Here is a 19,730-nt window from a genome sequence, read left to right as displayed (position 1 = left end):
TTTTGAATATTTACAAAAACTGGGGGAAAAGGGGGAGGGGGTGTGGGGTAACCATCCTTTTTCCACCTTTTTTCCTCAGTTTTTAAATATTCAAAAATCTGTATCTCATCCGTTCCCAATTTCATCCAATAGGCCTATGTTTTTAGTGTCTTAAAAAAGTCGATTCTACAACATACCGGTATCAAAGCATTTTTAACAGCTTTTGTAATGGCTCTCTATATATTATTATAGTAAAATAGGCATATTGACCTGTTTAATAATGTAAAATTCTGACTTAGGCATCTTACCATGACCTTATAGATCCATCAATAATAATTAAGACTTGTTGGACAAAGGCCTTCATTATAATCTTGTGGCGCGCCGAAACTATTTAGAAGCTACTGAATTATTAAACGAAAAATCTTACCTGAACATCACAAAGATAATTATTTTGATATCAATAGACCTGTAACCAGAATGAGTAGGCCTATAACCTATGCCTACTGTAATATTAACAATAATGATTATGATAATGTTAATAAAGATAACGGTAAAAGTAAAAATAGGCATTATTTAATAACAATATGCCCTAATAATGTTAATAATCATAAGATAATTATACTGTACTACTAATAAAAAAAATGATTTTGATTGATAAAAATAATAATAATAATAATAATAATAATAATAATAATAATAATAATAATAATAATAATAATAATAATAATAATAATAATAATAATAATAATAATAATAATAATAATAGTAATAATGGTCGATCGTTATCGTTCGTTATCGTCCTTGTTATCAGCATCGTCATTATAATCATCATCATCAATTCATCAAACTCATCGTCACCATCATCAACGTTAATTTTTTTTTATCATTTAGGCCTATTAGCATCATCTTAACATTTTTGTTGATTAATGGAACCGATGATAAGATTAGTCATAAGAAATCATATGTAATTCTATTATAAATAACCATGAAATAATCTTATAAAAAATATCGATGACTCGGTGATGATGACGGAGATTGAAGAACATAGACAAAAAATGTTTACTTGTTAATTAAAACTAATATTTATCTGAATCAAAATATTGTACGCGCTACGAATAAGATATTGATTAATTTTGCATTCTTCTTGCCAATCTCTTTCATAATTGCTGTGATGATGTATGAGCGAGTCAGTCTGCGGTTACAATACATGACGAATACGAAAGGTATTCCAAGCAGGTGTCGGTGATTCAAACAATGAGACTTGAGTCAAACGTAAACAAAGTATTTTTTCTTTCAGAAGCCCCAGCGGCTTGTTAGTCACATAGGGTCTATTGGATTAAAACAAACCATTTTCTTAATTATACGGGTAGTAATTGTATTTTTTTTGTATCATGTGGACACGTCATATCAAAGCAAATCATGAATTGTCTTGGTCAGAGGACGCGAGTGCGTCTGTGTTGGTTAGTAATCGAGTAAATATAACTACTGGCAATTAAATATAAACACATATTGTCAACAATATATTTTCAATCTTTTAGTAATAAATATTATGTAAATAATCTAATTTCACTACATACAGAATGTCATAAGCAAAAATTTAAGATTTGAGATATTGTCCTCGGACATGTACAAATTAATAATAATTACGCCCGTAATCACGCAGTATAAAACTAAAATTAAATGATTAAAATACAAATATTAGTTGTTACTCATCTTTTGAAATATTTTTTATATATTGTTATAATTGTTACAATCTTCATTTTGTGACTTTCACCCAAAATTATTGCAAATGTAGTAAAAATAATTAATAAAATCACAAAAAATACGAAGTGCTTAGAAGGGAAAAATGCAGCGCCATCACCGGTAGTGTATTAGATGACATCATCAACTTCCTCAGAACAGCCACCGTTTGGCAACTGCCTTGTGCAAAACAATGGGAAATTCAGTTTGATGATTCGAGCAACGGCTGGAGGCGTGTTCACAACAAGATATGTCATATCGATGACTATTCGAGAGTACGGCAACTCATTCAGATGTCAAATCATCGCTTGTTTTCTATATTTACGGATTTCTCAGTTCATTTTGCTATAAGTGTACAGCTTTAAAATCGGTTTGCAATCATATACAGTTCATTACGGAAACTGTAAGTGAGTGTAAGTATCCTTTGTTTTTGGTAGGCATGATGGGTGAGGCAGAGAGAAGTAGAATAGCGCTGCAGTAAGGCTAGGCGAGCCCAGGCTGGTGGCAGGGAGACTCTGTGTATGTAGTGTGGACCAGCCAAGGACATTCCATTGTTGTTTTTTTTTCCCACTATCGTCGTGTTCGCAGTTTGTGGTACGCGTTTGCGGTTAGAGAGAGCTGCTTGTTATTCGTTTGATGTAATGCTATTAAATACTAGCTTTGCCATATTGATCAGAACAAAGGAATTTTATGATTCTTAAATTTTGGAAAATTGTTGTATGTGCTGTTTGATTGTAGGCTAGGCCTAGACGTTATTAATATGGTGCCTGGCCTTAGGCCTACAGTAGCTAGTGAGTCTTGGTACCTAGACTGAACTCAATGAATTCGGCCCAGGTTTATTCAACCTTTTTGGGCCAAAACGACCCAGGTATGGATGCCGAAATGTCTCAAATCAGAAAGCCAGGGAAGGCCAAGCAACTTGGCTTTTACTCTTATAAACAAATCAGGCCGATAATATTTTATTTGCTTTATTTCTTTAAATTATAACAGGACTAATATTTAATCTAAATGTAGGATATCAGCATTTTGTGTGTATAAAAAAAGACAAAAAAACTATTATTTCAATACGAGAACATTGTATTTGTATGTAGAAAGATCTCTTTTAACTTTTAATTAAAACAAAAAAAAAATAATGTGGAAAGTCCCTGTAAATAGGTCTATTTTATTGAAAAAATGATACGGAAAAAATAGACAAAAGTTGTCAAAATATGTGGCTATTAATAAATAGCAGTAACAGTACTGTACATAAAGCGAAGGCTGAAACTATGCTGGCCATAAACGATGCTGGACCAAAGTGACCCGGGCTGAAATGACTCAGGGCCAAATCAACATGGGCAGAATTAACCCTACACCAGGCACAAAGGAAGCATGTTTTTATGCAATAATATTAGGGTAGGCATGGGCTAATCCAGTCCTCTTCAATTTTAAGACAAAACTTAATACTTTGGATTGATTTACTGTAGTCCTGTGTTCACAGTAATCATTCTTGAAAATGATAAAAAATAAATGGCTTCCTATTATCTAAAGCCAAGGTAACACCAGAAGTAGTAGTCAGCTTAGTACTAGCATTAATTATTATCATTTTTTTGAAATTTAGGACTACAATGAATTTATTTAAAATGTGTCCTAAATAATGTGAAGCTGTGTTTAATAAATTTAATTTTTAAATCACATTTTAGTCCTATCTTATATTAATAATGTTAGTGGCTTTATTTGGATAATTTGTAACTTGTGGCTCTCATATTCAAATTCAAAATATCTTTGCCTCTTGCCTCTAGTTAGCCTTTTTCAATCCACTGCTGGATGTAGGCCTCCTCATTGTTGTCTTTGCTGTGCTGTCTGCATCTAACTGACCCCACCATTATGGTGTATATCTTCTTTCCATCTATTACAGGGTCTGCATCTTAGTCTTTGGAAATTGTGTGGTGTTCAGACATTTGCCCTTAGTGTCCACCGGTTGTCCTGTTCTTGCATGATATGGCCTGCCCATTTCCATTTTATTCAAAATAACTTTATTTGTTATCAAAGTAAGCATGGATTGAATTATACAGAAATGTAAGACAAAAGTAGAAATTGAAATTGATAAAACAATAAAAAAAATAAAAATTACATAGTATTCTAGTTTATTTAAATTTACAACAAATTAAAAATTTAAAAAAACTAATAAAATAATAATGAATTAAAGAGATCAATGTACAATTACAAGAATTAACAGTATGCAGTCAAAATAATGAAAAATTTACAGATTTTTATTATATCATCGGTTGAATGTTTCCATTCTGAATTTTTAATTTCATTTATTTTGAATATAAACTAAAATAAAATTTTGAAAAATGAAAGTACAATGTTGTGTAATTGAAACTACCAGTATTATTTTTTTAAAAATGTTTGTGTAGTCCATGTTTTGACAAAATCCAAAAAATGGGTAGGTCGGTAGGAAAACATTTTTTTTTTTTAACAACCAAATATGTGTTTTATGCCTAAAGAGTAGAAAATATACAAAAAAAATACAACAATTTTGGATTTGCATCGCATACCATCCAGCAAAATAGGCTAGCCTTGGCCCCCTAACCATGCCAAGGCTATTCCAGCCATATTTGCTCATAAAAAATGATTGTTTGTTGTCAAAAAAATTGTTGTCAAAAAAAAAAGAAAACTAAAATGCCGACCCTTAATTTCGTAAAATTTGGGTCGGTCGGGTGTGGCCAACACAATAAATTTTTTTTTTGGCCTAAGTCTTGAAAGCCATCCACTGCCTGTGCAAAAAACAAAATGAAAAATAAATAATTATATTTTACATTCAGAACTTTGTGGATAAAAAAATTTTTTTTTGTCAGTTTCAAATGCATTCGGTTTAATAATAATAATAATAATAATAATAATAATAACAATAATAATAAATAATAATGATAAATACTACTAATAAGATAGATGGATTTATACAGTATAGTGCAAATAAACAAAGTTTCTATGTGCTTGACAATACTGTAAGTAAGAAGACAATGAAGATGGGCAAGAAAAACAAAATAAACTCCAAGCTAACAGCCAAACTGAAGTATGGGGTTACACCGTAATATCAGTTATTATCTGAGTTTACAGGGGTCCCAAGTTGGAAGAAATTCCTTCCGGGATATCTGGTTGAGTGAGCTTTCTTAGCACATTTAATTTTATTTTCCTGCTCAAGGTGATGCCTATCGGCACTGACTTCTGTGGGATAATTGATGATAATGTTAAATATTATAAATTTGTGGGAGATAGGTTATTTTCCAGGAGATTCTCGCTTGCTTGTGGAAGTGCGGGAGGACGTCCTGATTTCCGGGAGACTCCCATGACTTCCAGGAGACTTGGGACCCCTGAGTGTATAACTAATCTATGGAACATGTCTCCAAGCTCACATGTGTTCACAATAAAAAAAAAGTATGGATTTTGAAATGTATCAACTGTGATAAGTTAAAAACACCAAAAAATATAATTCAGTATTAGATACTTCATAATTAGATATTATTATTAGTTTTCAGTTGAACAATTATTATGAAAAAAGTCTTCACCACTTAATGGGAATAATATTAACCTTATTTTTCGTATACAGTAGACCATTAAAGTGGCTGCTAATCATTTCAGTAATTTTTGTGAACATCTGTAAAGGAATAAGTGAATTTATTTTTATCTGTTCTTGGAAGTTAATAATTGATACTTTTGAATGAATAATTAATGATTCCATTTTTTTTTTTCATATCGCTTTAGATGGTTTACCTTTAGGATTGTTGCAAGTAACAGTCCCTTAACCAGTGGTGGGGTGGGTGGGGAGTAGTTTCTTAGAATTGACTGGACCTACTTTTCAAGCAACCCTTTCTCTGATACCAAGCTAGCCCATTTCAAATCCATTTGAATCTCAGGATCCCACCAGAAAACCTCCCTTTCCCTGCAAGTAACTCTGTGTGAAGGCACGCAACTTGTGTCAGTTGAGATTGGCAATGTTGATTCTGACAGCATTTTGTTTGTTTCTCAATGTGTCATTTTAGAGATTACACTACATTTGGATCTTTCAGTGTACAGTACTAAATTCAGTCATTGTTTAGTTATTGATATTACAGTCTTTGAGGTTAAAGTTAATGTCAGATTATTGCGCTGAATATGTTTTTAAAAATTCATTGTTGAACATCAAAATTATTGGATCGAATAATAGGTAAATATAGCCTCGCTGGAAGCTGGTGAAACATCAAGTCAAGTTTACATCACCCTTACACATACTTGATTTTTTAATCATTGTAAAAGAACCATATATTTACAAGGTTGTATGTTCCACAGAGATTGAAGTTCCCTTGAAAAAATAATTGTTATGTATAGATCCAGGATATAGACATTATTCTTATCATATGATAATTTTAAATAAATAATTCTAGGAATTTGATTGAAATCTATTGACCCTTGTACTTTCCAGTTTGTCGTGTCATATCCAATGCTTCCTGTTGGATAATAAAAATACCTTTTACTTATGAATATGTATTACATTCTATGTCCTACCGGTAGTTAGATTGTTTTGTGCAGGAACAACAATAACAAATTATTTTTAGTTACTGATTTTTGGAGATTACAGATAGCGAAACTAGATTGGCTGATTATCTTCTTAACTCTAAAATGGGGGATGTGGTTTAGATCAATGATATTGATCTAAAACCATCAATTATCATACAGGCAGTTTTCCTAAGAATTATTCCTTTGTTCATTATGATATATGAATTTATAGGCTGGAAAATAGGATCAGAGCTTTGTAGCTTGGTGCTTAGCATTTTTTTATAATCCCAGGATGTTGGGTTTACAGAAGTGTGACATACTGTATTGGATTTTCCAGAAAGCAAGGCTAGAAAAAGTGCACATTTTCCCTTTGGCATTTTTAGGGAGAATTTTTCTCCCACTGCAGGCCTGATAGCATGCAGATAACATTTGGTGTGGGATGCATTTTATAAGGTATTTTTCATGATTGAAGGCACAAAAATTTTAAGTGCTGATGCCAGATATAACATATACCATACTGTATTGCTATTTATTAGGAAGTATGCAATATTTAAGTATAACCTACTGTATAATCAAGTTTATATAATATTAACATACCTGTGCAGTTTCCATGTATTGTGCTTAGTGCAGTTGAATAACCTTGGGAATGTTGCCAATATTTACCTACCATTATGCAATCTTTGAACACCTTACAGTATAAATAATTTGTCATAGTTCACATACACTGTCAAGATAATGAGCTAATTTATTTATTTATTTAAAGCCATGTTGACCCTTATAGCTCAGAGTTCAGGGGCCCACTTAAATACAAAAATATAAAAAGTATATAAAAATATAACCAATCTATCACTTAATCATGAAATTTAAAACAGCAAACATTAAAATTCTAAAAATATAAAATAAGAAGAAAGAAAAAGAAGGAAAACAAACAAAACAGACTAAGTAAAAAGAAACACACACACACACACACACACACACACACCCCAACACACCTCCCACACACACACAAACACTGAACCCACACGGGAAAAAGCCTAAGAAAAAGGGGAATATAAATGCTTATTTAAAATGTGTTGCTTGATGTGCTTTTAAAGGTGTTGTAAGCAGGTATGGTGGTGGTGGTGATGGTAAGTGGGAGGGTATTCCAGAATGAAATAGCTTGGTAACTGAAAGATGATTTGAATGAATGGAGTTTGAGATGAGGAAAATTGAGATTACCAGCGGCAACGTTCCGCTAAGTCCTACCCCTTACATATTGTTATTAAGGACGCACAATAAAATAAAGCTATTTCTTAGAGAAACGTGTCTGAGTGTGTGGTTGTAAACATAAATTTGTGTGTTTGTGGGACATTGACATGTTGCTGTACCCTTTGAATAATACACTCTGATTGGCCAGTTATTAAGTTCGATTGACATTTGATTTACAGAATAAAAAATTACAGAATAAAAAACTGCAGAATAGAAGGGTCCATTGTGACTGAGTATCTATTACCACCATGTAACATTAATAATAACTTGTCTATTTCATCTCTTTATTTAACAACAAAGTGAAATTTTGAATAGACTGAAAAACTGAAACATTCAACATGGCCAGCCCATCTGGGCGTTCAAGTACAACAACTGTTGTAGAGGATGACAGCTCTGAAACTGAAGCTAATGTCTCCGAGCAAGCAGAGGGCATTATACGTAGTTTTATGTCACAGAGGCTTCACATGGCCTTGAACAACGAGGAGGAGGATGTTATTGTGGCAACACCAAGCCTAGCTGAATTTACTGTTCCTGGTGATCCATTCAGGTACAGTATTCACCTATTCAGGTATTAAACATGCTTTAAATAGACAACATTGAATTCAATTGATGACTTAGTACTACAGTATAAACCTTCTGAGGTTCTGCAGAATTTTGTAAATATGTTTCATAACAAATATGTTTCATAACAATGTTAAATAACACATGTTGCTTGCACCAGAAAGATGAAAAGTGCCGCTTGTTGTCACAAATCGGTTTCATGGCAGGTAAATGTCATCACTGTAAGGTCAGCCAGTCACGGAAGGAACATGTGACACTGTATTAAAGTGTCATAGGCTATTGACCCAATACCTTTACATTAGCCAGTGCCATAACTTGCTTGCCTCTACTTTCAAGCAGAAACAAAGCTTATATCACAGCCCATCAACAGTGCAAGCTATGATATTTCATTCTGCCTGGGTCTGAAACCCTACCTGATGTTTCTATACAGTCCATCAAAAATGTTTTCATTAATACAAATAATATAAAAATGTAAGAATCTGTGAAAGATGTTAATAACATTATTTTTTGGTCTTCACATTGTTATAGTGCCTCAACAAACATCGGTCGACGTCTCGCCCAAATGGGTGACCAAATTGACTCGCAGTACAGAGAAGAGTTTAGGCAGATGATTAGTAATCTGCACATCACACCGGCAACTGCATACCAGGCCTTTGCAGGTGTTGCACGAAGGTAATTTTAATTCCACAATTTTTTTTTTCGCCTTGATTTAAATCCATAGAACCAGTTCTGTATATTTTGTTGACTGTATTGTGTGAGCCTGCCTTATAATTATGTCAATAATTTTCTTTAACATGTTGACTGCCCGACCATTTTTAAAGGTTCCTTCACATGTGCCAAAACAAGTTTACATGTACAAACATACTTTTTTGAAATTTTATCTAGTCATATATCATCAAAATGATGTGTCTAATAAATTGGCGAGAAAATATTATGGGGCGAGTATACTCGTCGACGGCACTGTGAACGTTTTATTGACTGCCAAGTGCGAGTTATCTCGTCCACTTTTTGCATGGGCTGGTATATTTTCGAAGGGCGCCCCCCCCCCACTTGTGTGCTCGAGTGTGCTACCAGCAACATAACACAACAAACATACATCATTTGTACGTTATCGTCTATGTGTATGTACCCCGAACTACCAGCCGTTGAGTCTCTGGTTCTACAATGTTTAACAAAGAAATGTTTTGATTAAATTAATAACTTTAGAATAATTATATAGATATCTTGGGATATTTTATGATTTTATCTTATCTTTTCTTTGGCATTATTCTGTATAGATTGTACCTAAGAATAAATTGTTGTGTTTTTTGTATTAGATTGTTCTGTGAAGGAATAAATTGGGGCAGAATAGTTGCTCTTCTAATGTTTGGTTACAGAATCGCTATCGACGTAGCCAGAAATGCTTCTCACTTTATAAAAAATATAATCCAGACACTGGTTAAATTCATAATATCCGAAAAGATAGCGAAGTGGATCGCAGATCAAGGTGGCTGGGTAAGTGGGTGGAGATATTAAACAGTAATGTAATCATTTTTGAAATTGTATTTTTATTTATTTGTTCTTTATTCTTGGTAGCCTCTTCATTAAAATATTACTGTTCTCACAGAGAGCCAGTATGCCTGCGCCAATATAAAAAGGACCATAAAAATAAAATGCCTATACATCATAAAACATTGCAGTGGAGGAATTTTAAAATGAAGAAATAGAATTAAACTTTCCCCTCATTCCAAATTTATGTTTCCCTAAAAATAAACCTTAACTTTTAACCAGTATACATTATACACAATCATATCTTTTTTTTCCATTGTGATTTTGATAATTTTGTTAGTCCTCTTTAAATTAACCCTGAGTTCATATGAGTATATTATGTTATGATTTAGACTTTGGTTCCACTAATAACCGATAAGATGCAGCACTCCCTGATATGAATGAGATAATTTATAGAGAATTTTATTACAATGATTAGTTTTATATCATTTTATTATTTTATAATAATAGGCTATATTTGTATATACACTATATCTGTATGTTATACTGAAGTAGACTATGGACTGATTTTTAATAGACATACAAAGATAATTATTTATTTGTTTGATCAGATATTTCTTAAGCCCTGTCCAGACTATTAAACTGAAAAAAAAACCTGTTGTATGAACATATATAGTTATGATGTGCCTATATATGGTCATGATATGATGTTATCATGACCATATTTAGGTATGTTAATGTTGTCAAGTAAGATTTGATAGTCTAGATATGGCTTCAAACAAGCATATAGTATCAGATTAAAGTTTGATGCTATAAACATGAACCCCTCCCCCTTCCAACACTCCATCCTTGGTGGCATAATGTGGTTTGATATTCCTTGAAAAATGGAAAGTAATTATATATTCTTATTAATTATTTACACTGTTAACTTTGATATACAAAGCCTGAATGGTTTTTTTTTATCTGCATTTAATCTACTGTATCTTATGATATAGCATCAACAACATAATTAGCTATCATTATTTGACACAAAAAAAAAGCAATTACATATATATTTATAATAAATGATGAATAAATTTATCTAATCTTGTACAGTACTCCACACTTTAAGCAGACAAAGAAATCCATTAAACAACTGTTGAGTTGCATTGTGGTTTTCCATGCCAGTTGAATGGCAGGGTTTTCTTCCCTTAATTGTAACCCCTTGTGGTTTTTATGTCCTTATTTCAATTGTTTTTTCATTCTTTCCTTCTTAGGTACAGTACCATCTCCAAACTTATACTTCAGATTTATAAATGTAGACTATCGTAAAGTAGGAAAATTCTCTAAAAATAGGAACAGTATATTGTATTTTTTATTAATATATATTGCCAACGAAAATATCTCAAAAGAGATACAGTAATATTAAATAAAGCTTCATGTTCATAATGTTGTTTGTCTATGTTCAATTGAAACTTCATCAAAGTATATTTACCAACAAAATCATTTCTTTGCTGAGGGTAGTGTAGTACTGCTGTAGTTTCCCCATCCTAAATTTAATTTCACAGAAATGAAATTATTTATAATTGATCTACCTGACCTATTGACCTGTGCCATTAATACAAAGCCTAATTATTCATGAATGCTTACACTCATAAATATTCAACATCCATGTGCTACAATGCCAGTTAACTGATTGGTTATTTTTTGCTGAGTCATGGGTTTGTTGAATTTTGATATGCTGAACATGCATGTTTCTGATGATGTCTGGCGCCGTCTGTCAGCTGGCGGATGTACCACAATAAATGTGACCATGGAAAGCTACTTAATATGTATTGTGTCGCACACATAACTTACGTTATGACCAGTAGTGAACAATAGATTATTTTCACCATTGATTCAAGCGTTTATTGTTATATCCTAAAGCCATTTTGAGGATGTGAGCAATCAATGAATGTTTTGCAAATAGTAATCAAGAAATAGTATATAAATGCTTCATTATAATATATAGTTATCATTTTTTTAACTGAAATGTGTAATATTGGTTGATAAAGGGTAGAATCGACACAGCTGGTTCATGCTCCTTTTGAATTTTCAGGCCTAGTGGCTAAGAATAGGCAAACAGTGGGAACATTTTTTTTAGTTGGGTTAGGCAAGATTTTTTTATACCTTTTTTTTATATATAGTAATGTTTATTGGTATCGGTTTTTAATTACAGATAAGTGCACTCTCCTACCAGATGGAGCAATCGAGCTGGGAAGCAATCGGCCTAGTCTCTGGCTTGGCTGCCTTATCAGTAATTGCAGTGATCTACATTTCCAGAAGGTAAAATATCACATGTGATAGATTTGCTAGGTCAGAATCACTGCAGAACATTTACCACAAACAAAGACAATATTCTGCCCTGCAAGAATTGACAAAGAATGTGTTTGACGATGCCACTGAACACAGATGTTGGATGCAAATTTTCAGGGCAGTTGATTTTTAACATATTTAGTGTGTGGTGAAATATATACGGATGTTACTGACGCAGATCTCAGGTAAACCTCTGCAGGAAGTTGAAGGCACTGTCCTTTAAAGGTTGTTGAAACTAGTGGAAGTAATTTAGTACATGTTCTTAATACTGACCTTCCTGTAGCATCTGTAAATTTGACAGCATCAACACAACTAGAAAATGAAGTTATGAATAAGTCAGTATTCACACTTTTAATTATTGAAGGTAATTGACCGTTAAGGTTGGTTGTGATTCAGGAAAAAAATAAATATTTAATTGCTTTTTTTTCCTGTAAAATGTAATGTTTTGAAATTTTCTCTCAACATTTTTATGGATAGAGTTTTTTCAATGAAATATGTATCCTGATTTTGCAAAAACTTTCATTTATTTACAATGTTGATTAAGTTGGTTTTGCATTTAAGTCATTTTAGAAGTAGATGAGTTATCTTGATACATTATGTGCCAGTACGGAATGTTAAGTAAAATGTGTTTACTTAGTAAATTTACATTCCAATAGCCCAAAATTGGGGGATTTTTCAGCCATCACAATTCTACTATCTCTTCTTGATCCCTTCTCTACAATTAAAAACCTGTATTATGTACAAAAAAGGTTAGTATAGAATATTTTTCTTTCTTTCTTTCTTTTTTTTATCAATAATACAGTTTGATGTTACATAATTATAATATATTTTCTTTTGTAAAAAAATGGAACACAGTTCTGAGCATGGCGCTATTAATAGGTCCATGTTCTGAGGACACAAATGTTCTACCCTTTCCCCATGGACCTTATTAATAGGTCCATGCTTTCCCTATGATATGCATAACAATTCAGAAACTACACTTCTAGCTTAGGTATCGCAATGTACAGTAACTATCATAGCTTTATATGCATTGCCGTCATTATCAATATTGCTATCAATGTCATCAGCAGAATTATCAATACATATTTTGTTCAAAATTTAAAAAAATATTATTATTATTATTATTATTATTATTAGATTAGAGAACAGTTTAAAAAAGGACGTTAAGGGTAAAATAACTCAAAAGATATTGCCCTTAAGTCTGACTTAGCACATATTATTATTATTGTTATTATTATTATAATTATTATTATTATTATTATTATCCACATCATCTCTTTAAACATCCAATGGAACATGAACATTCCAGTTAAGTGTTTTTTTAAGCCGTCTAATCAGATTATAACAACCATTCTGTGGCTAGACTTGCTCTCCAAAGAAGGCTTCACTGATATGCTACCTGCATTTAGCTAGTAAACTTGAAAAATTAACTCCAATATGTGAATTGCTTGAAGTTATTAACATTCAGTTGAGAATTAGTTGATGCAAACATATACCTGAATACCGAACAATACACAATACGTATGATGGGCAATTCCATTATTTAGTTTTATGGGGGAGGGTAAAAAATTGAACCTCTGTGATCTTGTCCTTTGACCTTTTCTTCCCATAATTTAATCATCTCTTTTAAATTATTATGTAATATAACACACCTAAATAGATCCTGTCATTTGATTGGTGGATTTCATATCATGTGACATTGTTTATTTACTCTATTTCGTCACTCATTTTAATTTAGTTCCACCATGAATTTTTACTTCCATCCACGCATATTCATTCCATCCGTTTCGCTCCATGGCACAGTGCCTAGGATACGATATGACTTGAAAAAGGGCAGATTTTTTCTATAAAATACCAAATGACAAGAATCTATTTTAGGTATGTTATAAAACTATTTTTTTATTCATGCAATGGAAAAAATATTTTCATGAGTTGAAAGTTTGACTGTGTCATTGCAATCGGCTCCGCCTTGTCGAATGGAACAGTTAGTCTTTCAACTCATGAAAATATTCTTCCCCTTGCACTAGTAAACATTCATTATTTGTATACCATTTCACTAAATTTGTGTTGGTCTTTTTTTAATTTTTTGCATAATCTCTTTTGCGTAAAGTAAACAGTAAGGGTGAAAAAATACTGTTGAGAAGAGTGCTTGTTACCTCCTGTTCTACTCAGTACACAAATATTTTTTACTTCATACATAACCAGCTTATTTTTCTACCACCAGCCATTTAATTGTTTTTGGCTACTTAAAGACTTTGTGCTTAAATGACCTGAGCCTTGTTAAATGCTTTTTTTTCAATGCTGACGAATGAGCTATATGCGCATGTACTGCATTAAAGAACCATAGAACCCTTGTCGAATGTCGGGTGCTCCAGGGTCTAGAGAATCCGAAACTTATCAGAAGCAGGTTCAGTGAGATGTGTATAAGAGACAGGTATATATATATATATTTATATGTATATATGTACTGTAATGTATATGTACAATGCCAAATGCCTGACACCTATGTGATACAGGTTTTTCATTCTCCTAAACATTATTTGATTGGCAGTACAATAGATTTCTAGAGCTTGGTCTGCTAGTGTTGTAATTCCACCACAGCTTTCAACGTTGATTACATGGCACTGAGTATACTAAGCCCATGCATCAGCACAATTATACTGGCTTGATATCTCATCATGCTTATAAAAACATAATTTGAAAGCATTTATAATATGGCTGGATACTTAATTTGATTGCTAGATAAATTAATTAAAATGCCCCTCTTATTTTCTAGTTCTAAATAATGTTGAAAATATCTCGGAAATATGTTATATGTCTTGTAAAAAAAAAATGGCATTAATATGAAAGTATTCAAACACAATCTGGCATTAGACATGTTGAGAAAGTGCTGATTTATTGAATGTCTTTTAAAGAATTGCATGCTGCACTGGTATCGGTGCAAAGTCTTTTTTTGGGTGATACAATATTTCCTCTTTTATGTGTTTCTAATTTAGTGCGTGTATTTCATGATGCGTGCCCATACAAGGCATTTACTTTGTATTATTGAGCGTTGAGGGCAGCAATCATGTTAACTGTGTTCTTAAAATCTTTGATTTTCATTGCGTTTTTTTCTCTTTACCATATGAAGACTTCCACGTGAAAGAACGATTGATATTTTAACATCCAGTTTTTTATGTGCAATTCTCGGAATAAAGAGAAATAAACCTGAATGTGTCTTGTTTTAATTCATAGTCTTCAAAGTCGAATTTTTGTGCCTCTACGTTACTTTGAGTTGCCTGAACACGACCGACTCCATAGTTTCGAAAATACTGTATAGTAGGCCCTATTTGCTGCTTCATTCTGCAAAGGATGAATAAGAAAAAAGAAAAGAAAAAGGAAGAGGAGCTAATATGGTTGGCAATGCACCCTGAGCTTGGTCAGAGGATACCTTTGTAAAAAATAGACTCATCCTGATTTTCCAACTGCTTAGGCGCGGTAACTGCACTTTTTCGCCTAACGAGATTTGAGACATGTCAAAAACAAAGTGCTCCTAAGAATTTTATTTATTTTTTTAATAGACATTTCTGAGGCAAACAAGCTACCAATAAATAAATAAAATGATAAATAATAAGATTTGCTTTTCTTAACATACTGCTATGCAAACCTAATAAACTTCAACACTAGTAAAAAAAAAAAAGCTTACTTTGTATAAGTATTTTAATGTCATTAGCGTACAAGTAAAATTTAGAAAGATATTATAATAGGCCTACTCGTCAATTAACAGACGTCTAGAATGTACAATTATCGGTACTGTCAGCAAATAACCTAAAATTTCTTTTACTAAATTTAAGGACTTTTATAGTTAAAACGTCAGAAAACCTATTAATTTATATACCATACCGCTAAATCACACTTTTTAAGAAATTGTGGTACCTCGCCTTTGGATGTGATGTTTAGCCATACCTGCACGAGAAATAACTAATTAATGTACACAAAAAATAGGGATTAATTGCATCGATAATGAGCATGCGCTGAACTACAGCCAGACAGATCCTCAAGGCGCGCTTAATTCGAATTTCCTTGTTGATCTTTGGTAAGGACCATACATAATTAGCAGGCATTTACAATATCCTCCATGACGTACACCACATTACGTCATTTTTTGTTTTAAATGATTACGCATTGTGTCAACCCTGAGCATATTTATTATAAACATACTTTCGCTTCCGGTTTTTATATACCAGAAAACATGAGAGGTCGCCGTCATGTACTTAACAATTTTCTCTAAACCGGAAGACTCGATCGGTATTACTGAATACATTTTTTTTTTGTATTAATCATTAAACAATAAATGAAAGCGAAAGCCTCAATGCTGCTCAGATGACAAAAACCCCTCTTACTAATGCCATTGTTTTATGGTGCTTCTTCAAACATCGCCTATGATTTTAAAAGAAGTGAACGAACGGTGAGTACACTTACGTCAAATTATTTGTTAGATTTTAGATATCCTTGTCGTCATTTACATTTTCGGTTGACTTTAAATCACAACAGAGATCATTTAATATATCCAGTAGGCCTATAAAATTTAAACGGTTAAAACAAATAGTAGGCCTAATTATAATCATGTAACCATTGACCTATTAAAGAACCATAGAACCCTTGTCGAATGTCGGGTGCTCCAGGGTCTAGAGAATCCGAAACTTATCAGAAGCAGGTTCAGTTTAACGCTTGGTCACAATGGCGGTCTACATGATTAAACTAAAGCAACACAGCACTTGCAGTACTTTTGTAAACAGAGTTGTAGTTGAGATATGTAGGCTACAACATTGAGACAGAAAAATTTGAGAAACACCAATTTAAAATTTCTTTACCATAATATTTATGATGCTTTTCATGAATTCTTCATCTAATCCTTGCCAATTACATTATCGTTTTTTCTCCTGTTACAAAAAGATTACAGACATTGTCATGAGTTATGGTAATGATGGATGGGGAAGTTCGTGTTTTTGCCACTACTGCCTATCTGGCTAAATATAGAGCAGTAATTGTCTCATTCAAAACGTTTGTTTTCATTCCTGCTGGTTTCGAATTGTTTTTATCTATTTTTATTTTTTTAGTACTATTATTTTTTTTTTATTTTTTTTTTTTTCCAAAACAGGAAATATTGGCCACTAACTTTAATACTTCACACAATTCTTTCGCTTTCGTCTCATTTGCATAAATTCGATACATCATTTTAGTCTTACAATAATTCTCTATTAAAAACACACATTTATTTGGAACTCAAAACATCGTATACAATAACATAGTATGAAATAATATTTTAATTAAAGTGTTCAATATATAACTAATTAGATGCATGATTGATAACTGTTCTTCTGAGACAAAACTGAAAACTCATTTTCCATGAGTAAATATTGTTTTATTATTGTAGTGATCTTAAGCATATACAAAACTCAATGGTTCTGCTTTTTGATTACGATTTCCTGTTGATTTTGTAATAAGCTATGGACAGCAGGGGTGGTGGAGGTGTGACAATGAAGTACAAACTTGTGTTATTTGGGGACGCTGCTGTCGGTAAAACGAGTTTGGTTTTACGATTTGTTAAAGGAAGTTTCTCCAATGAACCTCAAGAAGCAACTATAGGAGGTAACTCGATGTGCAATGATATTAGTAGTATTTATAACGATTAAAGTAATTAGACCTTAGTAGTAGTAGTAGTAGTAGTAGTGGTAGTAGCAGGGACGTAGCCAGGATTTGAAAGGGGGAGCCGTTATGCGAGGTACGTAGGACCCCGTGTGTGGGGGTCCAGAGGCGAACCCCCTAGGAAAGTAGCGCGCTCTGAGGGTTTTTAGATGACAAAGTGAAATATCATTATAAATAATATTAGTAAGCCTAACAATAATTATATAAAACTCAAAAGTGGTGGATACAGGAGTTCAATAGATTGACCCAGGGAGGGACAGGTTGAGGAAGCACCCACCTCAGCCCCAAGAAAATTTATGATTAGTGCACCTCTAGATTGCCGGAAATTACACTCTCAGACTTAAATTTCATGGATATTTTTTTTTTCCATTAAAAAAATGTAGGGGATGGGCCTTGAATCCACCACTGCTCAAAACATTCTTTATCCAAAATAGTCATAATCACGAAAAATGGGCATGTAAAACCAGATCACATCCTAAAAACAAATGTATGCATTCTCGTCTCATCAGCAGTCGCTAAGACATGAGTCAGGTGTCTACTCGATGGAGTTTAATGTCATACCCGGGAAGGGCGAAATCTGTTTTGAAACAGTGGTGGCGCCAGGACCTGCCCGACGGAGGGGCTAAAGGCCCCGACGGGGGGGGGCTAGTGGAGCGAATCGAGTCTCACTTGGCTGGGGGCCAGGGGGCCGCCCAAGGCCCCCGGTGGGGGCCACGGATATTTGATGAATTATGGCGAATTTTTATTACTTATTTGATAGGCATCGAGTTACTATGACTTCATGTAGGCCATGCTTTCTAATGTTTAATTCAGCTTCCAAAACCAAAACATTTTGAATAAAGCAAGAAACAAAGAGTATGCAATGTAACCATCTAATTTATTTTCAAATCCTCATTCTTGAAAGTGAAATTCTATTTTTTGGAAATCATCATCATCATCATTATTATTATTATTATTATTATTATTACTACCAGTAGTACTGTAGCATTAGAACAAAACTAGAGCATGCAAAAGGATAAAAACCAAACTGAACCACACAGTACAATATCACATTTCTGTATCTGAAAAACCTGGCCTGGGATTTATGGATTTAAGAATTTTGGTGGTGGTGGTGGTGGTGGTGGTGGTGGTAGTAGTAGTAGTAATAGTAGTAGTAGTAGTAGTAGTAGTAGTAGTAGTAGTAGTAGTAGTAGTAGTAGTAGTAGTAGTGTAGTAGTAGTAGTAGTAGCAGTAGCAGTAGCAGTAGTAGTAGTAGTAAAACTATTTTGTTTTTTAGTATTTCACTGTGGAATTAAATGATAACGTATGATTTTAGAGATTTCATATCCAGCCAAACTGGTATGTCACTGGTAGACACATCATATTATCATTGTTCTCTGCCAACAGTTGCATTTCAAAGCAGCACAGTTTGTCTTCCTGAAGCAACAGTCAAGTTTGAGATTTGGGACACAGCAGGATCTCAGCGGTATCAAGGTCTTGCACCCATGTACTACAGAGGGGCACACGCAGCCCTAATCGTCTTTGACATCACCGATGAGGTATTTTCAAAATCAGATAGTAAATTTTACAAGACAGACACGAATAACAGTAAGAAAAGGCGCTCCATAGAGTGCACCTCTCCCCTGTGCCAGGCCGTGTAGCATGGGTGATTCTATTATTATCCACCCTGTGCCTGAATACCGAACAATACGGAGGCCATGTATGATGGGCGATTCCATTTTTTTCTTTTATGCTCGAGGGTAAAAATCTAAATTCCGTGACCTACACCTGTCCTTTGACTTTTTCTTCCCAAAATGTAATCATCTCTTTCTTAGATTGTTAGGCCTATGTACCATTCTAATAAATTTTATGGTGATCCATTTCCTTAGTTTTTGCGTAATCTTGCTAACAGGACAGACAGACAGACAGTGATGAATACATTATAACCGCTTTGGCGGCCGGGGGTAATAAAGTAAATGTAGTACTATAGAGACTAGTTGAGATATTTTATTGAGGTTTTGTGTACATTCTTCAGTACATGTACTGTGTGCTCGAAAGCCTTCTGTATAATATAGGCCTACTATAATTGTCGGAAGGGGATTTCCTCCACTGTCTCCCCATCCTCGCTGGCGCCAACTGCTTCTACTACTGTCATCACTGCTCACTACCTGTCCCTTATACACATCTTCAACCCTGAG

The 19,730-nt window shown here is 33.4% G+C and overlaps 2 protein-coding genes across 5 annotated transcripts; both read left to right on the top strand.

Annotated features, from left to right (window-relative positions):
* The first annotated feature begins 1,909 nt into the window (after nucleotides 1-1,909).
* LOC117104955 (bcl-2 homologous antagonist/killer-like) lies at nucleotides 1,910-14,192 on the top strand. 4 transcript variants are annotated; one of them, XM_033245919.1, is made up of 5 exons: nucleotides 1,910-2,116; nucleotides 7,783-8,029; nucleotides 8,572-8,715; nucleotides 9,360-9,537; nucleotides 11,729-14,192. In XM_033245919.1, exons 2-5 carry the CDS (start codon nucleotides 7,821-7,823, stop codon nucleotides 11,837-11,839), a joined length of 642 nt encoding a protein of 213 aa, XP_033101810.1. In that variant the 5' UTR covers nucleotides 1,910-2,116; nucleotides 7,783-7,820; the 3' UTR covers nucleotides 11,840-14,192. The 4 variants fall into 4 exon arrangements, with proteins under 4 accessions (XP_033101810.1, XP_033101809.1, XP_033101808.1 ...); XM_033245918.1 differs by having other exon boundaries at nucleotides 1,910-2,122; XM_033245917.1 differs by having other exon boundaries at nucleotides 1,910-2,126.
* Nucleotides 14,193-17,354: 3,162 nt separating this feature from the next.
* LOC117104999 (ras-related protein Rab-5A-like) lies at nucleotides 17,355-19,193 on the top strand. The gene is made up of 2 exons (XM_033245979.1): nucleotides 17,355-17,496; nucleotides 18,940-19,193. The coding sequence occupies exons 1-2, from the start codon at nucleotides 17,355-17,357 to the stop codon at nucleotides 19,191-19,193; spliced, it is 396 nt and encodes a 131-aa protein (XP_033101870.1).
* The last annotated feature ends 537 nt before the right edge of the window (nucleotides 19,194-19,730 follow it).

The sequence above is a fragment of the Anneissia japonica genome, unplaced genomic scaffold (assembly GCF_011630105.1).
Source record: "Anneissia japonica isolate Jap-2015-1 unplaced genomic scaffold, ASM1163010v1 scaffold287834_len5846547_cov211, whole genome shotgun sequence".
Lineage (NCBI taxonomy): Eukaryota > Metazoa > Echinodermata > Crinoidea > Comatulida > Comatulidae > Anneissia > Anneissia japonica.
Note: the sequence above shows the minus strand (reverse complement) of the source record. Positions and strands in the feature narration are given on the sequence as shown.

Coding starts and splice junctions, on each gene's coding strand:
- LOC117104999 (XM_033245979.1), top strand. CDS start 17,355: ATGGACAGCAGGGGTGGTGGAGGTGTGACAATGAAGTACAAACTTGTG. Junction 17,497..18,939: donor TCAAGAAGCAACTATAGGAG/GTAACTCGATGT, acceptor CTCTGCCAACAG/TTGCATTTCAAAGCAGCACA.
- LOC117104955 (XM_033245919.1), top strand. CDS start 7,821: ATGGCCAGCCCATCTGGGCGTTCAAGTACAACAACTGTTGTAGAGGAT. Junction 8,030..8,571: donor GTTCCTGGTGATCCATTCAG/GTACAGTATTCA, acceptor ACATTGTTATAG/TGCCTCAACAAACATCGGTC. Junction 8,716..9,359: donor TTTGCAGGTGTTGCACGAAG/GTAATTTTAATT, acceptor TTTTTGTATTAG/ATTGTTCTGTGAAGGAATAA.